Source organism: Mauremys mutica, chromosome 2 (genome assembly GCF_020497125.1).
Source record: "Mauremys mutica isolate MM-2020 ecotype Southern chromosome 2, ASM2049712v1, whole genome shotgun sequence".
Taxonomy (NCBI): Eukaryota; Metazoa; Chordata; order Testudines; family Geoemydidae; genus Mauremys; species Mauremys mutica.
Genome location: NC_059073.1, coordinates 122,250,552 through 122,275,440, shown reverse-complemented (window position 1 = coordinate 122,275,440; position 24,889 = coordinate 122,250,552). Strand labels below are relative to the sequence as shown.

The window sequence follows — 24,889 nt, the reverse complement described above, 5'->3', positions numbered from 1 at the left end:
AATCTGTCTATTTGTCATTAAATAATTGTCTGACCTCCCCCACCCATAATTTTCCACAACTGTGAAAGTTTAAATGCATAAAAATAGGAAAAAATACTTAAATGTAAACATCAATATTATCCATCTAAATTATAAAAGACAGGATTGGCAGAATTCTTTTATTTGTTTATAACATGTCTAGATAAACAGAAAACTAACTATTATAAGACAGACTGTATTTCATCAGTTTTATTCACAATAAGTCTTTGATTTTCAGGTTTAACAATCTGCGGACACAACTGTCTGCTGACTGCTGAATGGATGTCTGCCAGTAAAATAGTGTGTCGAGTGGGACAAGCTAAAAATGATAAGGGGGACATTATTGTCACTACAAAATCAGGTGGCAGAGGAACTTCGACTGTTTCCTTCAAACTCCTGAAACCTGAGAAAATAGGTATTTTGCCTCATTCAAACTTAGTTATTTTTGCTAAATAATGAAAATTGACTAGCTGTCTTTGGTTTTGTAAATAACAGTTATTTATAAAATTTAACCCACTGATAGTTGTTCCTTAGTTACTCTTTACTTGTTTAGTACTTGCAAAGTATATACTAACAATACAAATTTTGGGTTGAAATCTACCTTTTAGGTATACTTATACATTGGTCATTAAAGGCATCTGTTCTTCTGAAAGCGAAAACTCTTCGGTTTCCTTCACACACTCCTACCCTTTAGAATGGATATTAATACTTGCAAAAACAACAGTCCCAGTAATCAAGTTCTTTAATGGGCTGTTAAGCCTAATGAATCAGTAGAAGACACAAAAGGAAGGTGTGGACAGTACACCTATGGTTCCTTCTGACTGTTAGCCTTTTGAAAAAGGAGTTGAATATTGGATGCTGTTATGATTAAGCAACATTAGCAACTAATACCTGGTCAGACAGACAGACACACACACACACACACACACCTATCTACCTACCCACCCACCCACCTACCTTTCGTTCGTTCTTTCTTTTTGGGGTATTTCTAGTATGTTGTTTAATAATTAAGAATGTTGTCAAGTAGTCTAACCCCAAATTTCATCTGCAATCCTGTCAAAAATGTCCTTTGAATAAAAAAAAAAATTAGAATCCAATCTAGATCATTGAGAAATTAAGACAGGCACTGTTTATATAAAGGCTACACAAAAGCAACAGTTTAGGTTCTTGTTTTCTGTGGTTTCAATGGCAGTTAAATAACACATACTTTCTCCAGAGCTGTTCTAATGTTTTACAATCCAAATATTAATATTTCAAACTTTATTAGAAACTCGTGGGAGGGGGAAGTCTTGGGGGAGGAAGAAATCTGTGTTTTGCCAAAAGACTGAGGGCCTTGACATGTTCCCTATGCTTGAACTGTTGGGAGGAAGCCAGTTCTCTCTGCTCTACAGTCATTGAGGACTGCCACATACTGGGGGACTTGCTAGCTAAGGGGCTTGTGACCAGAGTTAACTTTTATTCTGGCTGAGTGGTGAATCTTCCCCAAAATTTATGAAAAGAGAGAGACTACCACATTAGCAGCTGGTATCTTTGGCGGGTGACAGGGTTGGAGGTGATGAGTAAAAGACTTGGAAAAGTGCTATTTTATTATTTTCTGTTAACTTGTCCGTGTTGGTACTTTGTATCTTAAACAGAACAGTGCAGTCTGTGAGATGTAAGGTGTGATGCCCTGCCATTGATACCTTTCCAGCTACTCTAAGCGAATAGTTTAGCATAATTGTATCCAGGTTGTTTTGTTCTGTATCTTCCAAAATATTACCTAGGCACGCATTTTATATTTTTCAGTCTTTTTCAAATTACTTCAGTATGGCCGAAGTTGATGGTGCTGGACAGCCTTTGTTGTTTTAAGGATATGTGCTTTGTTTTCTCTAGGTATCTTGGATCAGTCTGCTGTCTGGGTTGATGAAATGAACTATTATGACATGCGCACTGACAGGAACAAAGGGATTCCCCCCTTGTCTCTACGCCCAGCTAATCCGCTTGGTATTGAGATAGACAAGTGAGTACCAAATGCCTTTAATCCACTTTCTTAGTGGTTTTTTCTATATATCATTATATGAATTCCAGAAAAGTTTAACAGCTTAAAGGGTGGGGAAAGACAAGAAAATTCAATTAGCTGATGGCACAATACCTAGTATTCAGTGGTGTTTGGTAATCCTAATTTTTGTCTATATTACTGGGTGATCGATAAGAAAGTCAGATAATCTGAGAGCCTAGTTCATTGAACCTTGTGATGTTTACAGTTTTGGGATTGACAAATAACTTAGGGTCTAAGGGTTTATACGTTGCAGTTATAGAACTCTCAGTGTTGTGCTTGAGTTCTGTGGAGCTTTTAAGCACGTTTAGATAGATACCTTTTGCTAGTATTGCAATGTGAAATATGTTTTATGTATCCATCAACTAGTTTACTTTTATTGAAACATTAATATGGGTTTCTAACCACAAACCCCTTGGCTTGTGTTCACAACTATTGTAGACTTTATAAAATTGCTCTGTAATAAACTTACTCCCTTATTATAAATCTGTCATAGGGCTTTAAAGGGATACTACCAGTGCCCAAAACATAATGGAACCTAAAATAGCATTTAGAAATAAAATTCCTCGGAAGTAAGATATCAGCCCCTTCAAAAACAAAGGCTGTGTAAAATTAGACTATTTTACTATGGGATCCATTCTGTCTGGAGTGCATGGCTTGTTTGTGATCTCTCTGTCCATTTCTTCAGAGTAGCGACGGAGAAACTATTTCGGTATCTTCTCCTTTGCACAAGAATGGGGCAGCATGACGCACACTTGTGAATCAAGAAAGCTGAAAGTTCTAATTTTTGGCCTCTCTCAGATTTGACAGTGTACCTTTTGAAATGGTTATCATAACTATGTATGCATTTGGGATTTAATTAGGATATTGTCCCTTTATTCTTGCCACAATGGATAAAATCTTCTGTTAAATAATTATCATCATTCAAGTTTGAATATCTTCATTTCCACAATTATTTCTGTAAAATACTTGAATTCTTACCACCCTAAATCCAGGCAATTACTGTTCTCTCAAAGTCTGAATCCTATCCATAGTAAAATATGGAGAGAGCAATCATGTCTAGAAAATCCAAATCTGTTACATTGTCTGCTTTCCATTCATCTGTCAATTTTGTAACTGTATCCAAACAAATGTTTGTCAGGCAAGATCTAGTCTTCATAAACCAGTGCTGCTTATTGCTCATGACTTGGTTATTTTTAAGATTGGCTTTATTTTGATAAACCCTTGGATACAGTCTCAGAACTGTCAAAATGAATTCAGATCAGCTTAACTATGATTAATGTCACATGACTGACAACTGCCTGAAGGGAATGTAAAAAAAGGATTTAATTTAACAAATGTTAAATTGAAAGAGGAGTCTAGAAGGTACAGATGAGTTTACTATTGGATCCAGTCTTACTTAATATCTTCTTTAATTTAATAATAGTAGGTAGCATGTTATAAAATGTACAGTTACTAGTGTGCAGGGAGTGGTACAAAAATAATACAAAAGGTTGTGGAAAGATCTCAAAAATCTGGGCAGAAAACAACAAGAGGTGAATTATCTTAGAAAAATGCAAGGTACGTCTGGGAAATTATAATCCCAAACACAGATATGTAATGGGGAGGAGGAATCTGGGAAGTAATAATGCTGGGAAAGACTTAGCTTTAGGTTTGACTGAGGAGAGGGAATTCAAAACAAATTAGTAGTGAGACATCTGAGCAAAAAGGACCAATAAAAATTTTGGCTGCATGTGCTGAGGTACTCCATGATACAGCAGTGAGGTAATAACCAGGACTGTAATTGGAATATTCTGTGGTTAATATTGAGCATCTCTTACTAGAAAGTTTTTGTTTGTTTTTTATGTATTTCTTTTTACAAATTGGAGGAAGTTCAAAGGACAACAGAAATAGTTGTGAGACTGAAAAGATTGGCTTGTAAGGATGTTTTAAAAGCTATATGGGTATAGCTTAGCTAACCATTGATTAAGTGGGGACACAAGTCTGCAAATAGGGGAAGTGCATAACCATCGAGGGAGAAGAGGTGGCACAATTAGGATTAATGCAATTAAATTAAGAAAGGTAAAACTTAGACCAACTAGTTATAAGCATAACACTTTCTAATGATAAACTTTACTAGGCTTTGGAATCCCAGTGAAAGTGGTGTAAGCTGCCCCATTGCTTGGCATATTTAAAACTGGACTAGAAGTAAGCCTAATACAATAAAGAACAATCCCACATTACCACAAAGATGAACTAGGTGACACAACATCTTTGACTCGCTTAAATTATTTAAACATGCACACAAGTTAGGATGCATTTCTCAGGGTTAATTTCAAGCTTTAGGAGTGTGCCATGGGCGTGCAGCACTGGTCTGACTTTGTGGAATTTGCATCCTCTGTGGGCAACTTGGTTTGCTGCCTGATAGAGATGGGGAGAAATGTCAGCATACTAGCCTTGCTAATAATGGTAGACAATAGAAGCTGTGGAAGGGAAGGGGTTAAAGAAAAGAGAGAGAAAATGGGATGTGGCAGGGTAACAGGAGGTGAAGAGGGACCAGTAAGCACAAGGCCTAGAGTAAAGACACAGGAGAAAAAAGGATCATGCCAGAATAGCATGTAAGACAGAAAAGCTGGTTCCATGATGTGAAATGACTAAATCACCTGCCCTGTGTGCTGTGTTTTTAAAAAAACAGGCATAATGCTTTCTTCTTTTTAAACAGAAAGTTGCCTCATGTGGTTTTCTAAATATTATTTATGGGACCATGTCCAATGCAAATGCATTTTGAAATGAATCATGCATTGTGAATCATACAGACTGGTATTTCCAAGATGGCTCCAAATATGTTACTCAGGTTTTAATGATAAAACATCTTAAGCCTTAGGAATGCCTTTAGTTTAAAAAAAAACAACCCCAAAACCAATGTTTAACCGTTTGTATGAATAGGGAAAATGTATTTGATTTTGTGTATATAATCAGCAGATAGGAAAAAGTGGAATTTGATTAATAGAAATAATATGGGAATTGTTACGGCTTATGTGAAAATGGCCTTTGAATAATGAATTACTTGGTAATAGTGGTGGGAATGCCTTCCGAAGGTGGATGAGTCTGCTGCCAGTGATTTCAATGAGTCACTGTTTTTTTTCAGCAGTACATGTAATGTACATGTAAGTAGGAGTTTAATGTTGTCTTCATGACCAGTCTGTCTGAATGCAGAAAAGAAAGTGAGAGTTGTTGCTGCTTTTGCATGAGTCAGGATTTAATAAATATTTTATGAGTGTACCCAGCATGCAAGCTGTCATCTTTCAACCTGCAAGTTTAATAATTGGTATTTATTGGCAGTCTTTGACTGTTAGGTCCTTCATATTTTTAAAGTCCTAACTGCTGTTTTTGTACACACGGTGCCTTAGTAGTTATAAAAATGCAACTAAGTGCCTACAAAAAAATTAAGTTAATTTTGCAAGGAGACCGGGACTTGGTGATAAAAATTTACAGTCATGACTTTATTATGCTGATTCAATATTTACAAACAAATATACATTCCTAAGACAATTTCTTCTCTGCCATTGTCAGGTCTTTTTTTATAACTTCAAATATAAAAGCAGGTTCAAATTAGAAGGGGCTTTGTTACCCAGCTTTGGAACTCAAGTGCACGCTAGTGTGTTTTCTTCACCAGGTTTTGTTGTTTGTTCAAAATATTGAGTCTGCTTGTTGAATTCTAGCTTTGTAGTGTAGCCATCAGCTTGTAAATGTAAAGCAAGAATTCAACAGAAATTGAGTTGTCTTCTACTTTTATTTGAGGGCTTGAAATTTAAAGTAGATCTGATTTTTTTCCAAGGTGTGTTGCTGGCTATGATATTATTGAAATGCAGCCAGAAAGCCAGCAGAAGAAGAGGTACCAAGTAGTGACCTAGAGCTGGAAAACGGGGAAAAGTAAAACAAAAATATTAATTAAAAAGGGATGGTGGCTAAGTATGTTTGATTTTACCATTTAGAATTTTTACAAGAACAGATTGGTATGTTAATGATTTAATGCCTAGAATTTTAAAACAGAAAAAGAAAAGAATTTGCAATATCTACTTCATGATAGCAGTGGGAGAAATGTTAATGAAATTCAGGCCTACAGACAACTTTTTTTGAATGATTACTTGCTATATCAATAGATCTGCCTAGTCAAAATAGCTGAACAAGGTAGTGTGTACTACAGTTTTTTCCTTGTAACCTTTGCCAGACCATGAAAATGAATGCAACTGCAAAGCAACAACTGCAATCAGACCTATCTGTATCTACTGTGGTTAGAAATTCTCTTGGAATAATGTTTGTTGTTTTGCATGCTGCATGGGTCATCATTGTGGATCAGTCTTGTACATGAAAGCAATTGTTGACATGCTAAGTACATTCCACATTAGCTCTGTATCCACCCACTCAATACAGATAGTTGCATCTTCCCACGGCCAGCTTCTGAAACTTTTCAGCCAGAAAGATGTAACAGACCGATCTTACACTGCCACCTAATGGAGTATGTCAGTTTTCTATTGTGATATGAGAGAAGACTGTTTCAGTGGATAACTTCAACCTTGAACTTGGCTATTTGAAATTTACAGCAGCAGATAGACGATGGAAGTTTAAATTTTTCTACTGTCCATTTTGTAAACTGCCGCATTCAGATATACAAGTTATGAGATCTACAGATGAAAAGTGCTATATAAGTGGCCACGCATTATTATGCCGTAAAAATTACAGTTTGTGATATTGAGCCATCAGTTTTAGCAAGCGCAGTCTTCCACTGAGTCTCTCTTACAGCATTCTCCTATGATTAGAAGCTGTTCTGACGTTTCAGTATCTTGTCTCTGCTGGGACCATCCCTATGTCAAATTTTGCTAGAGTGAGTCATTGCCTCTCTCCTGCTATTGCAGAGGTCCTTGTTAACACTTTGGATTTGTCCTGTTTAGTCTACTCCAGTGTCCTTTTTGCTGGTCTCTCTGCATGCACGATTAACAGAGTACAGCTGGTACAAAATCCTGCTTCTAGGAGTCTGACTGATACCAGACAGAGCAAGCTCATACAATAACTCTAGTTTTAGCTTGTTTATGCTGGTTGACATTCAGAATCTGTGTTTATTTTAAGTTGCTCCTCTTGACCTATAAAGTCCTCTGGAATCTAGTTCAAGTTACCTTTTGGTGACTGTATCCAGTTTTCGGGCTTGATTTTAGTCTCTAAATGGGTTTATATTGTTGTGTACACTGAAAAATCTACGACTGGATAGCTAATACTTTGTAAAAAAATATCTTTGTCATTTTTAGAGGGTTTATTATAAAGAAGCGATGTTCATTAGTACACATTGCCACCTATTGTTGTTCCACTTACTTGTTGTGTCTTTGTTTAAGTTAGTGGCAGTGACTGTTACTTGTTATATTTACAGTCTGATCTTGACTGACTTCTGTGATTATTATTAATAATAATAGTCTGTGTGTCTGTGCATGCACAAACCTGGTAACAGAATTTGCAAGAAGAGTTTGTATAGGCCTAGGTACATGAAATTAGAATACAATTAGGTGGGCATTGTTCTTGCAGTATGCAATAACATTGGGATTGCTTGGCAGATGCGGCATAAGTGACGTTAACTGTATTTGACATATTTTCAATCTTGAATGTATGAATATACATTTTAACAGGGAGCAAGGACCTGTACAGCACTATGAGAAGTTAGGAGCATGCTTCCAGCACACTTGAGGAAAGTGGGGTATAGACTTGGATTTGAGTCATCATCTATCTTTTGTTGTAGTTAAGATATAAATATAAACTGTGTGAAATTGTAATGATTTTATTTTTAAAACACTTCAACCCAAGCAGTCCAGCCACTGCAATAAAAAAGACTATTTTCAAAAGGTAACAAGGCTGTAATACCAAAACCAGCGATGTTACTCCATTTCCTCCAAAAAGTTTTGTTAGATGTTACTATGAAACTCTGCTTATTACAAAGATAGGTGTTTCAATAGGAATAAAGAGCCTTGATAGCAACATCTTTACCTTCATTGAAGGACTTTGATGTCTATCAAGGGGGAGAAAATCCTAAAGTTGTGGGTCATCAAAGAAGGTTGACCTGCCTCCCATCTTCTATAATGACAAAGTCCAACAGGCCCAATCCTAGTGATCTCCTCTACAATGGTGTGTGGATGTTAATTAAGTCATTACAGCTGCCCAATGACCAAAGCATTAGAAGTTATTTCTCACTGTCTCTCTTTTTATATAGATTTAATGGTAAATTAGATGCATAATGGTGTTTGACGCTTTCATATGGGGCCAACATGATCTCACTTTATGTTCCTATGTGATGTTCTCCACACAATGTGCTGCTGTCATCACCGCTACTTTCTTCTCTTAGGAAAGAAAGAAATATCCCATTCCCAGTACAGATAGCCCCTGTTGCCTGGCCAGGGTGTTTTGAAGTAGTAAGCAAGTCCTTAGAAACCAGTTTCAGTGGAATGTAATGAAAACATACACAGTATGTTTGCAGAGCCAGTTTCTTTGGATACTTCTATCCAGACATTTTTAAAGATCAGATATACTCTCACTTTGATAAGATGCCTTTCTCTTTGATTCTCCTGAGTTCTATTTGGATTATCAATTTTTCTATCATAGCAAGTCATGAAGACGGGAGTGTTACTAATTCTCACTTCTTCACTAATCTACAAATTTGGTAGTTCTTAAAAAACAAAAAAAAACAAAAAAAACCCAACCAGTGATGTTACTCCATTTCCCCAAAAAAGTTTTGTTAGACGTTACTATGGCATTCTGCTCATTACAAAGATATAAAATATTTTGAAAAACATGCTACTACGATGTATTAAACTCTACTTAATAATATTAGTGGACAAAATACTCCATGATGTAGTCTTATTTTAATATGCAAAATTTGTTAATCTACTATGCATCGCCAATTCATTTCTGTGGTTCTATTATATGTAGTGTCTATGTCTTATCCATACTTGTGTAGTGTTGTCTTTGTATGTATCTAATTTATAATCCAAAATAAGTAAATATTTCAAACAAAAAATCCTTTAGAATTTTTCAAAGTGGCCAAATGTCACACTAAAATAAACTAAAATACAACTAACTTTTAGAGTTTTTTCAGGCTCTTTGACTATTGAGTGTACAAACCAATTTGCGGGACTTGGTTTTTTTAAGGCTGGACAGACTAACTGGAGGGAGTACAGTACATTGAAATAAAAGCTAAGAGTTATATTAGCAGTATTTATGTTTGTTTGGTTTTGTGTAAGATATAAAGAGAGATGTTGGTAATATTTTGCAGTAATAAGTATTGTCTCTTAGAGGTTTTTTTGGTTCATTTTTAGTCAGATATCTGTCTCTGATACACTCTCAGAAGCTGTGCATCTACTCTGATGCACATGAATAAATCCTGTTTTCCCTATGTGTTGTTAAATGCATGCATTAAGAGATGATACCATACTTGAATGTCTAGTTTGACTCATCTTTCAATGCCAGGAAAAAGAATCTTTAGCTAGATTGTTTACTGTTTGACCACAAGAGCTGTACATTTATGTATTTTGTGAGCACTATATTGTATTATAGTGATCCTATACATTTTGTGGGTTAATAGGCACTCAGTGATAATCCCACTGTAAAAATTCTTATCCTGATGTGTCCTTCCCATTTGAAGACTTATAACACTAACGCCTGGTCTACACGGGGGGGGGTATGTGTGTGTGTCGATCTAAGATATGCAACTTCAGCTACGAGAATAGCGTAGCTGAAGTCGACGTATCTTAGATTGACTTAGAATCACTTACTTGGCATCCTCGCGACTCAGGATCAATGGCCGCCGTTCCCCCGTCGACTTTGCTTCCTCCTCTTGCCGAGCCAGAGTTCAGCAGTCGACGGGAGAGCGATCAGGGATTGATTTATCGCGTCTACACTACACGCAATAAATCGATCCTTGATAGATAGATCGCTACCCGCCGGCGGGTAGTGTAGACATACCCTGAGCTACTGTCAAGTACACCTGACCATCAGCATTTCCCATATCAGTACTGTAATGATTCTCAGTGCATGCACATATGGATTTTTGTATTCCACATAATTCTTTCACCGAAGTTAGAGAAAACTAATTTGGACCATGTTGTATGCAGTCTCTACTTCTCACACATTTTCCCCCCCTTCTTTCCACTCCTCATGTTGTCTCTTTCCCTCACACCACTTAAATAAAAACAAATAATTTAGACAATCCTAGTTGTTTTAATTCAGTAGAGGGTTCCACTGGCAAAAAAATTCTGGGCCAAAAGGGTGGTGTCCTTTGCAACTCCTGGTGCTAATAATTCTCAGGATGTAAAGTGTGGTGGAGCAAAGATAACTTTGTTTCTTTGCAATTCTCAGCTCTTTCAAAAATACCTATCTTGGAGTCACAAGTTCATTTTAATCTGCATTTTGCTTTTCAGCATATTTTTAAAATAAATGTGTTAGAACAGTTCATCCTGGAAGCAGGTTTTATAGTCCTCCTTGCCTCTTTGAAATATGTTTACCAATAGTTTGTTTTTAAAATACCTTTCTCATGGTAATTTTAATTTCCAGTGAAATGGCTGTTGATACATATTTAATATCTTCTCCAACAGCCTGCCGTATATTCAGTGTCTTCTTCATTTTCCTTTTGGTCTTGCCAGTTTAATTTTAAGTGCAAGGTCCTGCAAGTTTGTTTTTTGTTTGTAGTGTGTGTTGCAGAGTCTGTTGCACAGTCCAACAGCAGTTTGTCTAGGTCATATGCCTCAGAGAGGATTTTATTTCAGGTTCTGTGTCTGCATTTATTACTTCATTTTTGGACAACAATTTTTAATTTTTTTGGCAGAGTTTGAATTAGTTTCTGATGGATGCAGCTGTGAGTAGAGAACTGGGAGTGGTGAATGTCTCAGGTGATTTTTTTTGATTTGGGAATTTTTGACAAATTGTGAACATGTCTTTTATGAATGGGAGAAAAATGGGTTTGATTTTAAAGTTATTTGATTTTAGAATAAATGATGTAAATATGCACTGAGCAGGGGGAAGGAGATGAATTGCAATAGTTTCTTGGCTACTGTAGCCCTAATGCTGTTGTGGAGCCATTTTGCTACTGTTTCATTGGCTGCCTACAGAGAGTTGTTCCATCCCTCTGCACCAATCTCCTTTATTTGGGTTGACATAGAGTCCAGGATTCACCTCTTAATAGATTAAGCCAACTTGAAAGATACTCAGTGTTCACAATTTTTCATGCAGCTGTGAGAATCGTAATATCAGGTCTGCGGTCTTTCTAGGACAATATACTATATTTAACAGTGGCCAGTACCAGATGCTTCAAAGGAAGGTTAACCTCCTCCCTAAAAACTAAACAAACAAAAAACCCCTCAAATGAAATAACCTGAATCTAAGGGACGTTTCTTTCTAACTTTCTACATTCTGTGTTTTTAAAAAATAAATAAATTGTGCATGAGACAACACACCCATGAATTTCAGATTTTTATACTACCAATCAGATATATTGAAACTTCTTTTTCCCATTGGTTCATAACTTTGAGAGTCTGTGTTCCCTTTAGGCTGAAACTTGTGACACAAAGTCTGGCCCTGTTTTGTAAATGAAAATAAATGAATTGAAATGTTTTGCATACAGATAAGATCAAGTAAATGGAGCACTTCTAACAAATGTGGTTGGTGGATGAAATGGAAAGATTTTTATGAAATTCAAAAGACATTATTTTACATATACAAAGGGAAATCTGTCCACCACTCACATTGAAAGTATGTTAGATTCTGGTGCAAACTTCAAGTCTAGAAATTCACTTTCTGGGGTTAAAAAGATCAGTGTAATTTCACAACTTTCACCATTTTGAATGCTACACAGTTTAGTCTCATGGTGCTTATTACCCATTGAAGGTTTTAACATTACGTATGAATTTTCCATACTTTTGTGGGTATAAGCAAAAGTCTTAATTTATTTTAAAATGAGTATAAAAAGGTTTTTTTCTACTTTATTTTTCTACATGAAGTAACATGTGAGATTGAATATCTTCAGTATATACTCATTCACTGTGTGTTTATACATACTGGACACACACAAGGAGTGAGAGAGAGACATTGCCATAGATTTAAATCGGAGTTAGATCAGGACCTTAGGGACCACCCATCACTGTATTATCTAAATACCCTATTGAAAAAAATAAAGGGCTTAAAAGACTTACAGCAAAAGGTGAGCTTTGCTCTCACTTTTCTGGGGGTTAGTTGATAAGTATTCATTTTGTATGTTTCTCATAATGCAATAAGAGTTTGAAATAAGTTGAAAATTTCTGCTTGCCTTCATAGCACACAGTCTTCATTTAATTTGAGTAATCCTTTTACTAAACATAAATATTTTAAAGGCCGTATAAATTGATGTATGCATTCTTTTTCAAGAAGGAGAAAAAAATATTTGCATCAACAAATGCACATAGATTTCTAAATGCAAATTATAGTATTCAGACATTTTAAAGTTAAAAAAGGAAGTAACAGCCTTCGTTGTAAAGAATGTTCATGGTGATACTATTTATTGTTAGAATTGCAGCTGTTGTGTGTAGCACCATTTTAATCTACTACGCCCATGTACGTTAGTAAAATCCAAAAATAATTTACCATTTTAATTTCAATTGCCTCTTTCCTAGATGTGTTGGGTTTACCCTCGAACCATTAGTACCAGATTTATTTTGTTAGGTTGTTACAGTTCTGTGTTTTTATTCTGTTACTACTTAGTGTCATGATTTGAAGAATGGAACATGGGCTGTTGTTTTATGTGGTAATTTTTCTTATAATCTTTTGGCAGTAAACACTTTATTTTATAAATTATTTGCCTTTTCCAGAGGCAGATTTCCCCAGAAGGATTTGGAGGCACTGTTTCCTGGGATGAGTGCCGATTTCACTAGTGAAAACTTCTCTGCTGCATGGTATTTGATAGAGAACCATTCAACAACAAGGTTTGTGGACAATAACAATGTTTTTAAAACATCCGACAGTATTCGTATTGTTACTGAATATCATAGATATCAATGGTGGTGGTAGTGCAAGAAATGTTGTTTGTACTACAGTAATGTCCAGAGGCCCTAGTCCGATTTGGGCCCCATTGTGGTAAGCAATGTACAGACACATAGTACAAAACAGTAGGGCTTTTAATCAGCAGGCATGTGAAATGCGGTAATAGAAAAAGGTAGGACCCTCCAGTGAGATTCATGGGGTGAAGTTTTGGAAATTTTGGCCAATGACTCCATCATAATGCTTAGGAAGAACAACTTCTAGCTTTTGCTTGTGTGCAAACCTTCAGAATTGTGTACACAGAACTTGCTCTCATAACCGCCTAATTCAAAGCCCATTGAAATGAGTGGAAAATTTTTCCTGATTTCAATAGAATTTTGGCCAGGCGTGGCATCGTGGTAGTTACATGGATACATTATGTACATACACTTTTGCATAAGCAGCTGAACATGCACAATTCTGCAATTTTTGACTACAGTAGATTTAATGGAGGATGGAGCACTGTTTAAAAAAATGTGAATTTTAATATTCTTGTAATGATATTAGCTTGAAACCAGGTATTGAAATAAAGACTTCATTTGGTGTAGTAATTTTCTCTTGCATTTGAGTGGTAGAACGTGTTCAGTTTACCAGGACCCAAGAAGGCTATGACCACTTTAAATGAAAAGCACACAGTTGTTTAGATGGGCATAGAATACTTTTCATTTACTCCTGAATCAAAACTATGACTGAAAGATCTCTAATTATAAGACAAAAGAGCTGCTCCAATAGCAAGGGAACAGTATGTTCCAATAAATGTGTAAGAAGAAGAGTGTATTTGAAATAAAAGTAGAGGGAGGAAAAATTACTAAAATGATTTTTCATTAGTTGTCTAAGCTCTCTGAGCTTGATTCTGGCATCTTTACTTACAGTGAATAGTAACTCAGTGGATTCACGCATTGTAAAGATTGCAGACTTGAGCCCTAAAATAGGTCTTTGTGGTTATCATTCAGGAACTGTTAACAGGACCAGGAATCTATCTTTTGGTTTACCAGGATTTAGCTGGAATGTAAGCAACAGAATAAATCCGCAATCAACTCTCCAGTAAAACAGTATGTCAATGTATAAAATACTGAAATTGTGTCCATGAGTTGAAAACAGAAATAACTACATAGACAACAACGTAGCTTGACATAGACTTACTTTCTTAACTGTTTCACATTGTTGTGTTGGATCAGTGCCTAGTGATGCATTCATGTGTGAAGCCTCATATTAAAATGGCATGTTGTTACATTTTTCTGCCCATATTATCTCAAGGCATGGAATCTGTCTTTGGAAAATAATTTGTCACAACTTTCTACAAAACTGTTCTTGTGAAGTACAAGTTATTGTTGTATAGCTTTCTTTATTTGCTTATCCCATTAAGCTGTTTTTTGCATTGGGTCCACTGCTCTGGACTGAAGCCGTAATTCATAGGTATTTCTGTTCAAGCCAATGGAATGGGGGCAGAGTGCACCTTTATTTTGTATTGATTTATTTTTAAATAGAAAGCACTTTGTTTGCATGTTTGCTGAACCAACTCATCGTAAGTATAAACCAGGAACCAAGGGTAGGGCAAAGTGAAGGAAAACTGAAAATTTAAAATGGCAAAGGTGCAAATATTCTTTCAGACTAGTAACAGCAAGGAAGACTTGAATGATAGATATGATTTAGTGATGTTTCAGAGGTGATTATAGATTAATAGACAAAGTTGCAGATTAAGAATAATTCTGAGTCTGCTGGATCTTTAACTATTTTCCCAAGGCTAGAAATTTCAGAAACATGGGACAAAGAAGACATTACGCAGGTGGAGCTGAACATCAGAGTTTCAGATATTTAGTAGCAGGAAGTTAGGGGGTGTTTTTGATAGAACAAGTACATAAATGAGAACTAGAAGACTTAAGAGTTAATTAAGAAGGGTAGACATAATCAAGGACAGATCCATGCCTTGAGCTAATACTGGAAGAAAAATGTAACAAGATTCCATTGAGTAGGCTTTCATCGACATAGAAACGATGGCGCACAAGGTTGGGATTTGGGACTCCTGACGCCTAACTTTGCTGCTACTTTATTGTGTAACCTTGGGCAAGCTAGTTAGGGTAAAATTTTCAAAAATGCCAAAGTGATGTTTAAGTCCCACTGAAAGTCAGTGGGATGTAAGTTGCCATGTCATTTAAGGTTTTTCAAAATTTTAGCCTTGTCCTCTCTGTACCTCAGTTTCTTCAGCTCTAAAGTGGAGAGAATACTCATCCCATTTTGTAAAATGCTTTAAAATTTATTGATGGAAAGCACTGTATAACTACTAGGTGGCATTATTTTGGCCCCCACGTACCTTACTTCTGCTGTTGTATTGTTTTTTTCAGAAGAGCACAGTATATCCTTAATGTCCCTACCCTTTATTTAACCCCAGGTAGCAGGAACTCTGAATGTGTGGAACTTTGATGTTTTGGTTAGCTTATGTATGTTTTTTCCTTGAAGGAAATTCAGATTTTTTTCACCCTAAAATTATTTTCCTGACAGAACATCATAACAAGTATAAACAAACTCTTCAGACTTCATATTAATTTATCAGATAACAGGGAAACATTAGTTAAAAGAGAGCGGAACTGATTTTGTTGAGCCCAGCACTCTGAAAGTGCTGCTAGTAAGAAGTTCTTATTGTACACCCAAATAGGCCATTTCAGAGAGTGAGTAATATGATTTCCGACCAGCAAATGGAAACGGGAAATAAAGCAAAACATTGTGACATCATCCCTGTATAAAGGGAAATGCCTTTGCACAGTGCACCAGTGCTTTCCTGTCTCACAGCAGGTGGGGATCACTTTCTGACTGACTGAGCTCAAATTAGTTTTTAGTTTGTTCTTTCAAGAAATCTTTTACTAACGCTTTTAAGCTGACAGAGTTTTTGGTACTATTGTGTTAGGTGTATCCGCATTGGTGGCTTTTTTAATTTCCATCCTTCACTGTCTTCTTCAGCAGTCATTGTTTAAAAAAAATTGAAATATCTTTGAAAAATCACACTTTTTTCTAATTATAATTGGTATTTCCATGCTTACTAATGGTGGCTAATTAAGTAACATAACATGTGATAACTTGCCCCTGAATACAAGAAACAAATAGTATATGTGTAGTGGTTAATCATGAATTACAGATATTATTACTTTGAAAATAATCAAAGCTAGTTGAAACTAAATTTCCAATTTAAAAATTTGACTAAAGCAAAAATGGATAAGAAATCCAGGCGTACTGGGGAGCAGTAATATGGAAATATATCTACTGTAGGAGGGACACTGGACAGCTAGTTAGACATGAATTTGCAACGCAGTATAGTAGCAAAAAAACCCAGTAGGCTGCATGTGCAAAAGCATAAAGGAATGGAGTAGGAATGTGTTTTTCTCGAAGGCTTTGTTGCAAAATTGCATTTAGTTTGGAACCTCATTGTCAAGAAGATGTTGGTAAATTTTGAGGGACTTCGGAAATTAAAAACAAAAAGTGAATGGGGTTAAGTTTAAAAGAGTTAAATGTACATTGTTTGGCTAAGTGTACTCAGAAGAAAAGAGATAAATGCAGGTAATTATGTAGAATGGTACAGTGCAAGCGGATATAACTTGGAGCAATAGAGTGAAATTTAGAAAGGGAAAACTTAGGACCAGTATCAGGCAAGACTTCCTGACTACAAAACATACTCAATGGAAAATCTCTTCTAAGAGAAGTGATGGATGCCCCTCGTTTGGGAAAACTAGATTGTTCAGAACTCTAGAAATGTAACATGAAGAACAGTTCTTCGTTGGCAGGAATATGTATTAGATAACCTAATAAATCTCTCCCTTGTCTAATACTCTATGATATGATATACTATAAATTACCATGTCCTGTGTGCTAAATTTTAATACATTACTTTTATTGTATCAATCCCTTTTCATTGTACCAATGACAATGTTTCTTCTTTGCTTAATTTCAGCTTTGATCAGCTCAAAATGGCAGTCATGAATCTGAAGAAGCAGGCAAACAAGAAAAATGAGGGGAGTCTAGCATATGTGAAAGGAGGTCTCAGCACTTTTTTTGAAGCACAAGATGCCCTGTCAGGTAAATTGATTAATGATCATCAGCAATATAAAAGAAAAATCAAATATTCATATAGAAAATCTATTTTAATTTACTCATTTCAAAGTAAAAAAGTATGAAGAAGGAAAATAGATTATGACTAACCTAAAATTCCAAATGATCAAGGTCGCAAGATAGAACTGGCCAGCTATATGTTCTAATCAGTGAAAGATGGGCACCAAAAAACCTGCTAGGTAACAAAGATATTCCAGGGAGATTGCATAATCCATAGTATGAAATAATCTAATGAAATCCAGAAGAGCAAGAAAACATACTAAACCAGAGCTGGCTGACAGAAGATAAATTTCAGACTTTAGGAAAATAGTCTTGGTGTTGTGATGTCTCATCCTGAATTTAGATTAAAATGGTTACCAGTGTACAGTAAGTTCTGACTTGAGAAATCAGGCCAAGAATTTCAAAAAGAACTCTAGTCTCTCAAATTTGGGGTGACCAATTTGATATAGAGGCGTTATTTTCGTTGAGCCCATTCACCCACCGAAAAGTAAGGGCCCTTTAAGGTGTTACAAGATGAGCATGCAGATCTGAGCACTCCCAAATCACTGTTCATTAGAAAATCTTGGCCTAAGGCTATTTTATTAAGAGATGAGAAATTTTGATGAGACAAAATCTTTTGGTGGCAGGTTTGAGTGATGTAACTAAGTAGAGTAAAGTAGAGTAGAAACACAGAATATCAGGGTTGGAAGGGACCTCAGGAGGTCATCTAGTCCAACCCCCTGCTCAAAGCAGGACCAATCCCCAGACAGATTTTTGCCCCAGATCCCTAAATGGCCCCCCTCAAGGATTGAACACACAACCTTGGGTTTAGCAGGCCAATGCTCAAACCACTGAGCTATCCCTCCTCCCAAATATGGTGACTACTATCGTTTTAAAGGATCCTAGTACTGCTGGTCAGGTTCTAGTTACTTTTGCCGTGGTTCTAATGACCACGGTTAAAGCTTTCAATAGCTTTTAGAGGTGGGGAGGGGTCTCGTTCTCTTTAGGAAGTGCATCACAGAAATGTGACACTGTGCTTGTGGAACATTTATAGTCTGTTACTGTGTTTATAGATCTAGTAACTGCCATAGATGTTTAATAGTTACAGACAAAAGTGGAATAGGAAAAATATGCTGAAATGTCATTTCTAGAGGGCTTGTTACTTCCAACATCTGTAACAGATATTTTCTTACATGAAAAATGCTGATAGATGATGGGTTTTTTGTTTTTTTTTCCTTCAGTAATCCGAAATCACCTGGGCAAATCTGAAATCCTAATTTGTAAATAATCCTAAATCTATGAGTTAATGTGAAAATTTGGGGGTAATCATAGGGATTTAAAGTCAAATTCTTTTTGCTGTAGAGATAATAGAATATCAACATATGTTCCACTACAGTTCATGACACACTTTTCCAACAACAACCAAAAAAAAGTAGCCCTGATGGATATGTGGTAACTGTGCATGTGACCTCTTGGAAAATTATTTTGGGAATTCTCTTTTCTCTGATTTATGAAGGCTGGGTGATTTGCAGAATAGTCAATGCATTATCATAAAGTGTGTGTCTTTTCAGTAAGACCAAAAAACTCATCTGCAGTTGTTTCTTTTGTCCCTTCCTTGTGAATCCATGCTCCGTAAAACCAGCCTCATAAGAGATTGAGGCCAGAGAGCCAGCCAAACTACAAGTTAATTTTACAAATTTTAACCTAACAAAAGAAAAATTGCAAAGCACCATTTATTTCATTTAAAAAAGTGTCTGCTTGAATACAAAAGTACACCTCTACCCCGATATAACGCTGTCCTCGGAAGCCAAAAAATCTTACCGCGTTATAAGTGAAACCGCGTTATATTGAATTTGCTTTGATCTGCCGGAGCGCGCAGCTTCCCCCCCCCCCCCCGGAGTGCTGCTTTACACCGTTATATCCGAATTCATGTTATATCAAGTCACATTATGTCGGGATAGAGGTGTAGTTGCTAGCATAATACCTTTCTGCATTTTTCAGCTGGTATCCTGCAGCTTTCCAGTAGCCTCATTCAGAGTGTTTTAGCTGAACTAATTCTGTGCTTTCATTTCTGTTCATTTTAGGGGCATATCCCCCCATCTAAAAAAAAGTCTTAGTGCACTTGCTTTTGTATTATAAGCACTATGAATTGAAAATAGAAGAGTACTGTAGATCTTGGTGTCACTATGTGCCTATGATCAGTGACATGATTTGAGTCTTCCTCCCAGAGACCCCTAATGAGCATTCAAAAGGAAACAGACTTGTAGTTTGTGCCAGTGTAAACGGTGAATTAAAAAAAAAAAGCATTGAGAGAAGAATGACCCTGATGCTGATACTGTTGAAAATTAACATCTTTAAGGCTTTGAATCTCCTCCTTGCATTCAGACCTGTAGCATTAGAATTGGAGGGAGTTTTGCATTTGATTTCTAAAACTAATTCTTGGGGAGGACACAATTAGAGCTATGGGAATAACTAGTTTTTGATTTGCTGGCATTTTCGAACAATCGAAAATAAATTTCACTTAGGGCAGAAAAAAACATTTCCTTTTGACAAAATAATTTAATTTTGATTTTGACTGTATGTAAACGTTTGATTTAAAAAAAAACGAAATTTTGAAACAAAGTTGTTTAGAAGCAAAAAAACCAAAACATTTTGTTTTAAAAATGTCAAAACTATTTTTTAAAATGTTTTTAGTCCCTACCCCATCCCCAGTCTAAACAATATGGTAAAACTGACACAAGTCTGCAGACTGTTTTGTGACATCAAATCTGCATTTTTCACTAAAAGATTTGGCTGAAAAATTCCATCCGGCATTAGTTACAGTCTGTTCTCTTTCCCCAGCGTTCAGCTACCCTCCCTCCCCATGTTTCCCGTCCCCATTGGCTCCTCATCCAGTCTGTCACTGTTCTGCTGCTGTTCCTTGACCCAGTCTCTTTATGCAGCCACTCCCAGTTCTTCCCCCTGCATCCTGGTTTCTCATCATATCTGTTTTGCCTCCATCTTTCTCCTTCCTCCAGCCTGGGTCCCAGTTTCATTGTCCCATCAGTACCAGTCTACCCCCATCCTAATGCCCAGTCTTACTCTCCCACCCCGATCAGCTTCCAGTTCCAGTCTCCTCCCTCCTTATCACACTCCTTGTGCCACTCTACTCCTGGCAGGTTTGGCTCTTGTCTCCCTGCATTCAAACCCGGCAGCTCCCTGTACACCACCTTGGCATCAGTAGGGGAGGGCATTCAGAGTTCAGGAGAGAGAGTCTCCCGGCTTTCAGTTCCATTTCCTGACCAGAATCCAAAACAGCCTGCAGCATCGCAGAGTTGCAATTGCAGGGATAATCCTGCTCAGCCCCCTGCTGGCCTGAGCAGGAGCATGCCAAGAATGGAAATTTTAGCTATTAAATTCTATCATGTATTTATGAGCATGTGCAAATTGCAGAATTTTCAAAGGCATATAACTTGGCCCAATTGTGGGTGGATTTAACAGGGATGGCAAAAGGCACATCTGTGACAGGCTACCCTTTGACCAAATTTCAAGTTCCTGTACCAAAGCATGGGGGCACTTGAGTTTCTCGAAGAGAAGGTTACCAGAATTTTTTAACATGGGCAAAACAATTTTTTTTCTCTTGGCTCATTCTCAGAAATGGCTGAAACTTTTGGCTGAAAGTTTCCAAAAACATTCAGCCTGAGTCAGAGACCTGGCATGGAACATTTCAACCCAATCTCTTCATCAGCGTTGTTTATATTCAGTTACAGAGCCCCATTGCACTTAAATGTAGGAGTTTATTATTATTTGTTGATGTTGTAGATTATACAGTATTAATTTGCATAGGGAGTTATACTGCTGGTGATGTCTTCCCATGCAAGTACAGTGGAATTTCCATGTAATATTTTTTCTCCTTTAAATTCTAGACACGTCTTTTTGTTTTTAAACTGCGCTACATCAGAAACAGCTGATATTTTAAAGCTGAATGTGGCTTCAACATAATCCTTAATAAAGAATATAAGCTTGATTCTGCAAACTGCTTCACTAAATAGCTGTTAAACTATACAGCTGTCAAAGTATCACATGAACTAGAGAGAGAAAATACATATTAGATCACATCTAGTCCATCTCTCCTGCCAATACAGTCTAAATGTCCTGTGTTTATTGAATTTCCTCCACTTCCTGACAGGAAATCCATTACATTGTGGAATAGCCTCCCCACAGGAGGCATTCCATGATAGCCTACGTTTTCCCTATCAGTTTTATCCCAATAGCCTTATATTTATCCCCAAACAATTTTCTTCCAGACTTTGTTTACTCCTCTCAATTAGTTGTGAACTATTACCATGTCCACCTTTTTTCTGTTTAACAAAGCAGCCTACTTCTCGTTCTTTTTAATCTTTCCTCTTAAATTGGTCTTTCCTAATCAATAGTCATTTTTGCTTCGTTTTCTTGAACTCTCTAATTTGTTGTGAAATCTACAGTATTAAGAAATCACCACATTTCATAGTGAAAATTTATTGAGAAATAGAATGCTATGTCACCTGACCCCAGGTGTTTTGTATTTTCATTTAACTATAAAGTGGAAGAACAAATATGTTTGTACATTTTTAAGCTTACATTTTAAATAATTTTTTTAAGATAAAGGGCCGGATCTTGCCTACAGTTACTCACAGATTTATGTGTGACTGCTCCTGTTAGTAAGGGCTTGAAAGATTGGACCCAGATTTATTAAGTAGACTGTCAAAACTGATGACATTTTTACATCCATTTTAATGTATCTTTACAAAAAATAAGTGAAAAAAGAGTTGGACCAAAAGATGCTCATTACATGGTGCAATTTGGAAAGTGTTTACTAAGAAAATAAGAGGTCAAGTAGGCCGGACATATTGTTATTTGGTTTAATTTCCTGGAAAATAAGATTGCCTTATCAGATCCCCATGTCTCTTTGTCCGTTAGCTTTGCTGACAGTTTGACAGTAACTTTGCTATAGAGGAGATGTTCAACAGGAAGTTTGGTTTGTCAGTGAAAGGAGGCTGTAAACTGAGCTGAGGGGAACTAGGCTCACCTCGACTTGACCCATTTGTTGGGATCAGTTATGTAGCTGGTTTATTTCCCATAATATTTATGGTAACCTAGAAAGTAGCATTCCAAACAGGGCTACTGTTCCTTTCATCGTAGAGAAATACACATTTGCATTTACTAAATTACCTGAATTTTCAAGTGTGTGACAGTCACATTACCAGTTATCTTTCTTCCTGCCTTTTGGATATGTTGAAAAATTCTAAAATAAGTTATAGTTTGAGATTATGACAATGAGTAGGGCAGCTTTGCACAGCTCATCTAGTGCAATTCTGCTGAAAAACTGGTTTAATTAGCTCTTGGAAGAACCCACTAGAGTAGAGGGATCCTTGGGTGGCATAATTTCCCCTTCTCCCATGGCTAAATCAGGGTGTGGCCAAGGGAAAGTGGGTGTGGCTGGGGCATCTCTGTGCCCTGGTGAAACCTGTTGTCCATAATGGATCCTTGGTTGCTGAACAAGTTAGAGCAGCATTTAGGCTACTTTAACTTGCACCTAGTGACAGGCCCAGAGCAGAATGATTCCAATCTCAGGTGAGTGCAAAGGCATGTTTGCAGACCACATCATGCCCTCCTTTGCTCTCCCCAACCTTGATTTGGAATGGACACAGCCACAACCCACCATTTGGCCCAGTGTCAGGAAACTTATGGTGTGGTATTTCTGCTGCTTAATCCAGTTTCTCCAAAACAAAAGAAACCACTTCATAGTCATTCAGTTCTGACTCAGTCTGGAGTCTTGGGAAACTAACAACTGATGTTTGCCTGCCATTTAAACTTCCTTCCTGTTGGACAGTCTGAAGCTATCCAAGTACGTTGTGCGTATTTTCACAGCACGCTAGTAATGCAACAGATGTGTTTGACATGGCACATTCATTTTAAAGTCTTGCATTTTCAATAGTTTTTATTCATCAATCCAATTTTGGGATGGAATTACACAATTAAGAGCTTAAAAACATATACTGGTTCTGCCTACTTGTCCATGGGTACCTAAACTTTCAAATTTGGTTGTCTTACAAGAAAACCCATTTGTCAAATTTTCATGCTGTGGTTTCATTCAGAAGTAAATTAAATATTGTTGCTGCTGTTATTGTCTAATGTCAGTAGCATTCTTTGCATTCTGCTTGTTTTGCTTTGGTCTACTGTCTCGGGTTACTCATTATTATTCTCTTGTTTTTCAGTGTGTCAGGCACTAGGTCTTATATATTAAGTTTTAGCCTCACTTTAATATAAATTCACACTGGTTGGGCAGAAGCATATTAGACTGACAGTCAGAAGTGAGACTGTATAATAATGCATTTTAAATCCAAATACATATCCTAGTACTTCAAATAATATTATGGACAATATCCATCTGACTTGAAATGTAGATCTGTTCATACAGAATAGCACTAGTCTAGTCCCTTCTGTTGAGTGCTCTTTGGGGTTATGTAAATGAATATTTTGTTCTTGGTCCCACACCAAGGTAGTAGAGAATAGCCTGGCAAGGGTATAAACCATCTTTTGTTGTTATTATTTATTTCTTATTATGGTAGCACTTAAAGGTCAACCAAGATTGGGGCCACATTGGGCTGTGCAGTGTACAAACAGAGTAAGAGGACACTTGGGCTGTTCACTAGGATCTACGTCAAGTATTGGAGTACTTTCTTGTGAGGGGAGATAGGTGGGCTTGATTTTATTAAATTAATTGCAGATTATCCATGCTCTATTACTGCTGTGCTACAGGACAACAAAAACAATATTTCTACCAAGAGCAGTGTATCCTGAAAGGAAGGTGGTCTGATAGTTAAAAGCCTTTAATTAAACATGCATATGCATTGTAATTTGTTGTGGATTTGATGGTAATCAGGTGTCATTTCAGATAAAACCAACATCTTGTACACTTTCCTCCTCTTCTTTGCACAATACCTAATAAAATAGCAGGTTGTCAATATATACATTTACATTTCCACAATGGGCCAATTCTTTTTGACTGTTAGGTCATCATGGTGAGTCAAAGGTTAAAACCATGTGAGTGGTGGTTGCTACAGCCTAGTGAATCTGGCATACATATATTCAAAAGCAGTTTCAAGATGATAGATCTGATTGACTGATTGATTTACTTAATGCAGCTTTGTCTTTAAAACCCCAGAAATGTTTATTCTGTCAAATGTACCATCCTAGAGTTAAGCTTCCTGACATATGGGACAGACTTGTTTTTCATTGCTGCAAGTCCAGCATAGCACTTTCTAGCTTTTGCAAAGTATCAAACAAGAGATTTCTCCTGTAAAAATAAGAGAGACTTCAGTTGGAATGGTGGTTGAGTCCATGCTGAAATACATGTGCCCAAAACTGTGCATGTCTTGAGCGCCTTAAGAATGATCCATATTTGATCTGCGTCAGTCTCTGATTTAATGTCTTCTAAACTGGTGACAGCCTTCAGAGCTCTGGCCTGATGATCAACCCTGAACACTTGGTCGATTCTTCCAAAATACCTGATAATTACCTTAAACTCACCAGAGACAGTTTGAAGTTACTGTCATGTTTTATGACTTAGAGTTTATTTTGAATCCCATTTTCATTTTTTATTTTTCAATTGTTTAAGCTATAGATAATCTTTTATTAGACTAGAATATAAGGCTGAAGGTTGTGGTTGGTGCTGTG

At 36.7% G+C, this 24,889-nt stretch overlaps 1 protein-coding gene across 1 annotated transcript in view; it reads left to right on the top strand.

Moving 5' to 3' along the window:
- The window catches only part of EXOC2 (exocyst complex component 2), a 186,492-nt gene that overhangs the window by 28,798 nt on the left and 132,805 nt on the right, over positions 1–24,889 (top strand). Inside the window, exons 3-6 of the mRNA XM_045006233.1 lie at positions 257–433; positions 1,891–2,017; positions 12,907–13,020; positions 17,055–17,179. Coding sequence (XP_044862168.1) covers positions 257–433; positions 1,891–2,017; positions 12,907–13,020; positions 17,055–17,179 — 543 coding nt within the window. The remainder of the gene's footprint in view (positions 1–256; positions 434–1,890; positions 2,018–12,906; positions 13,021–17,054; positions 17,180–24,889) is intronic.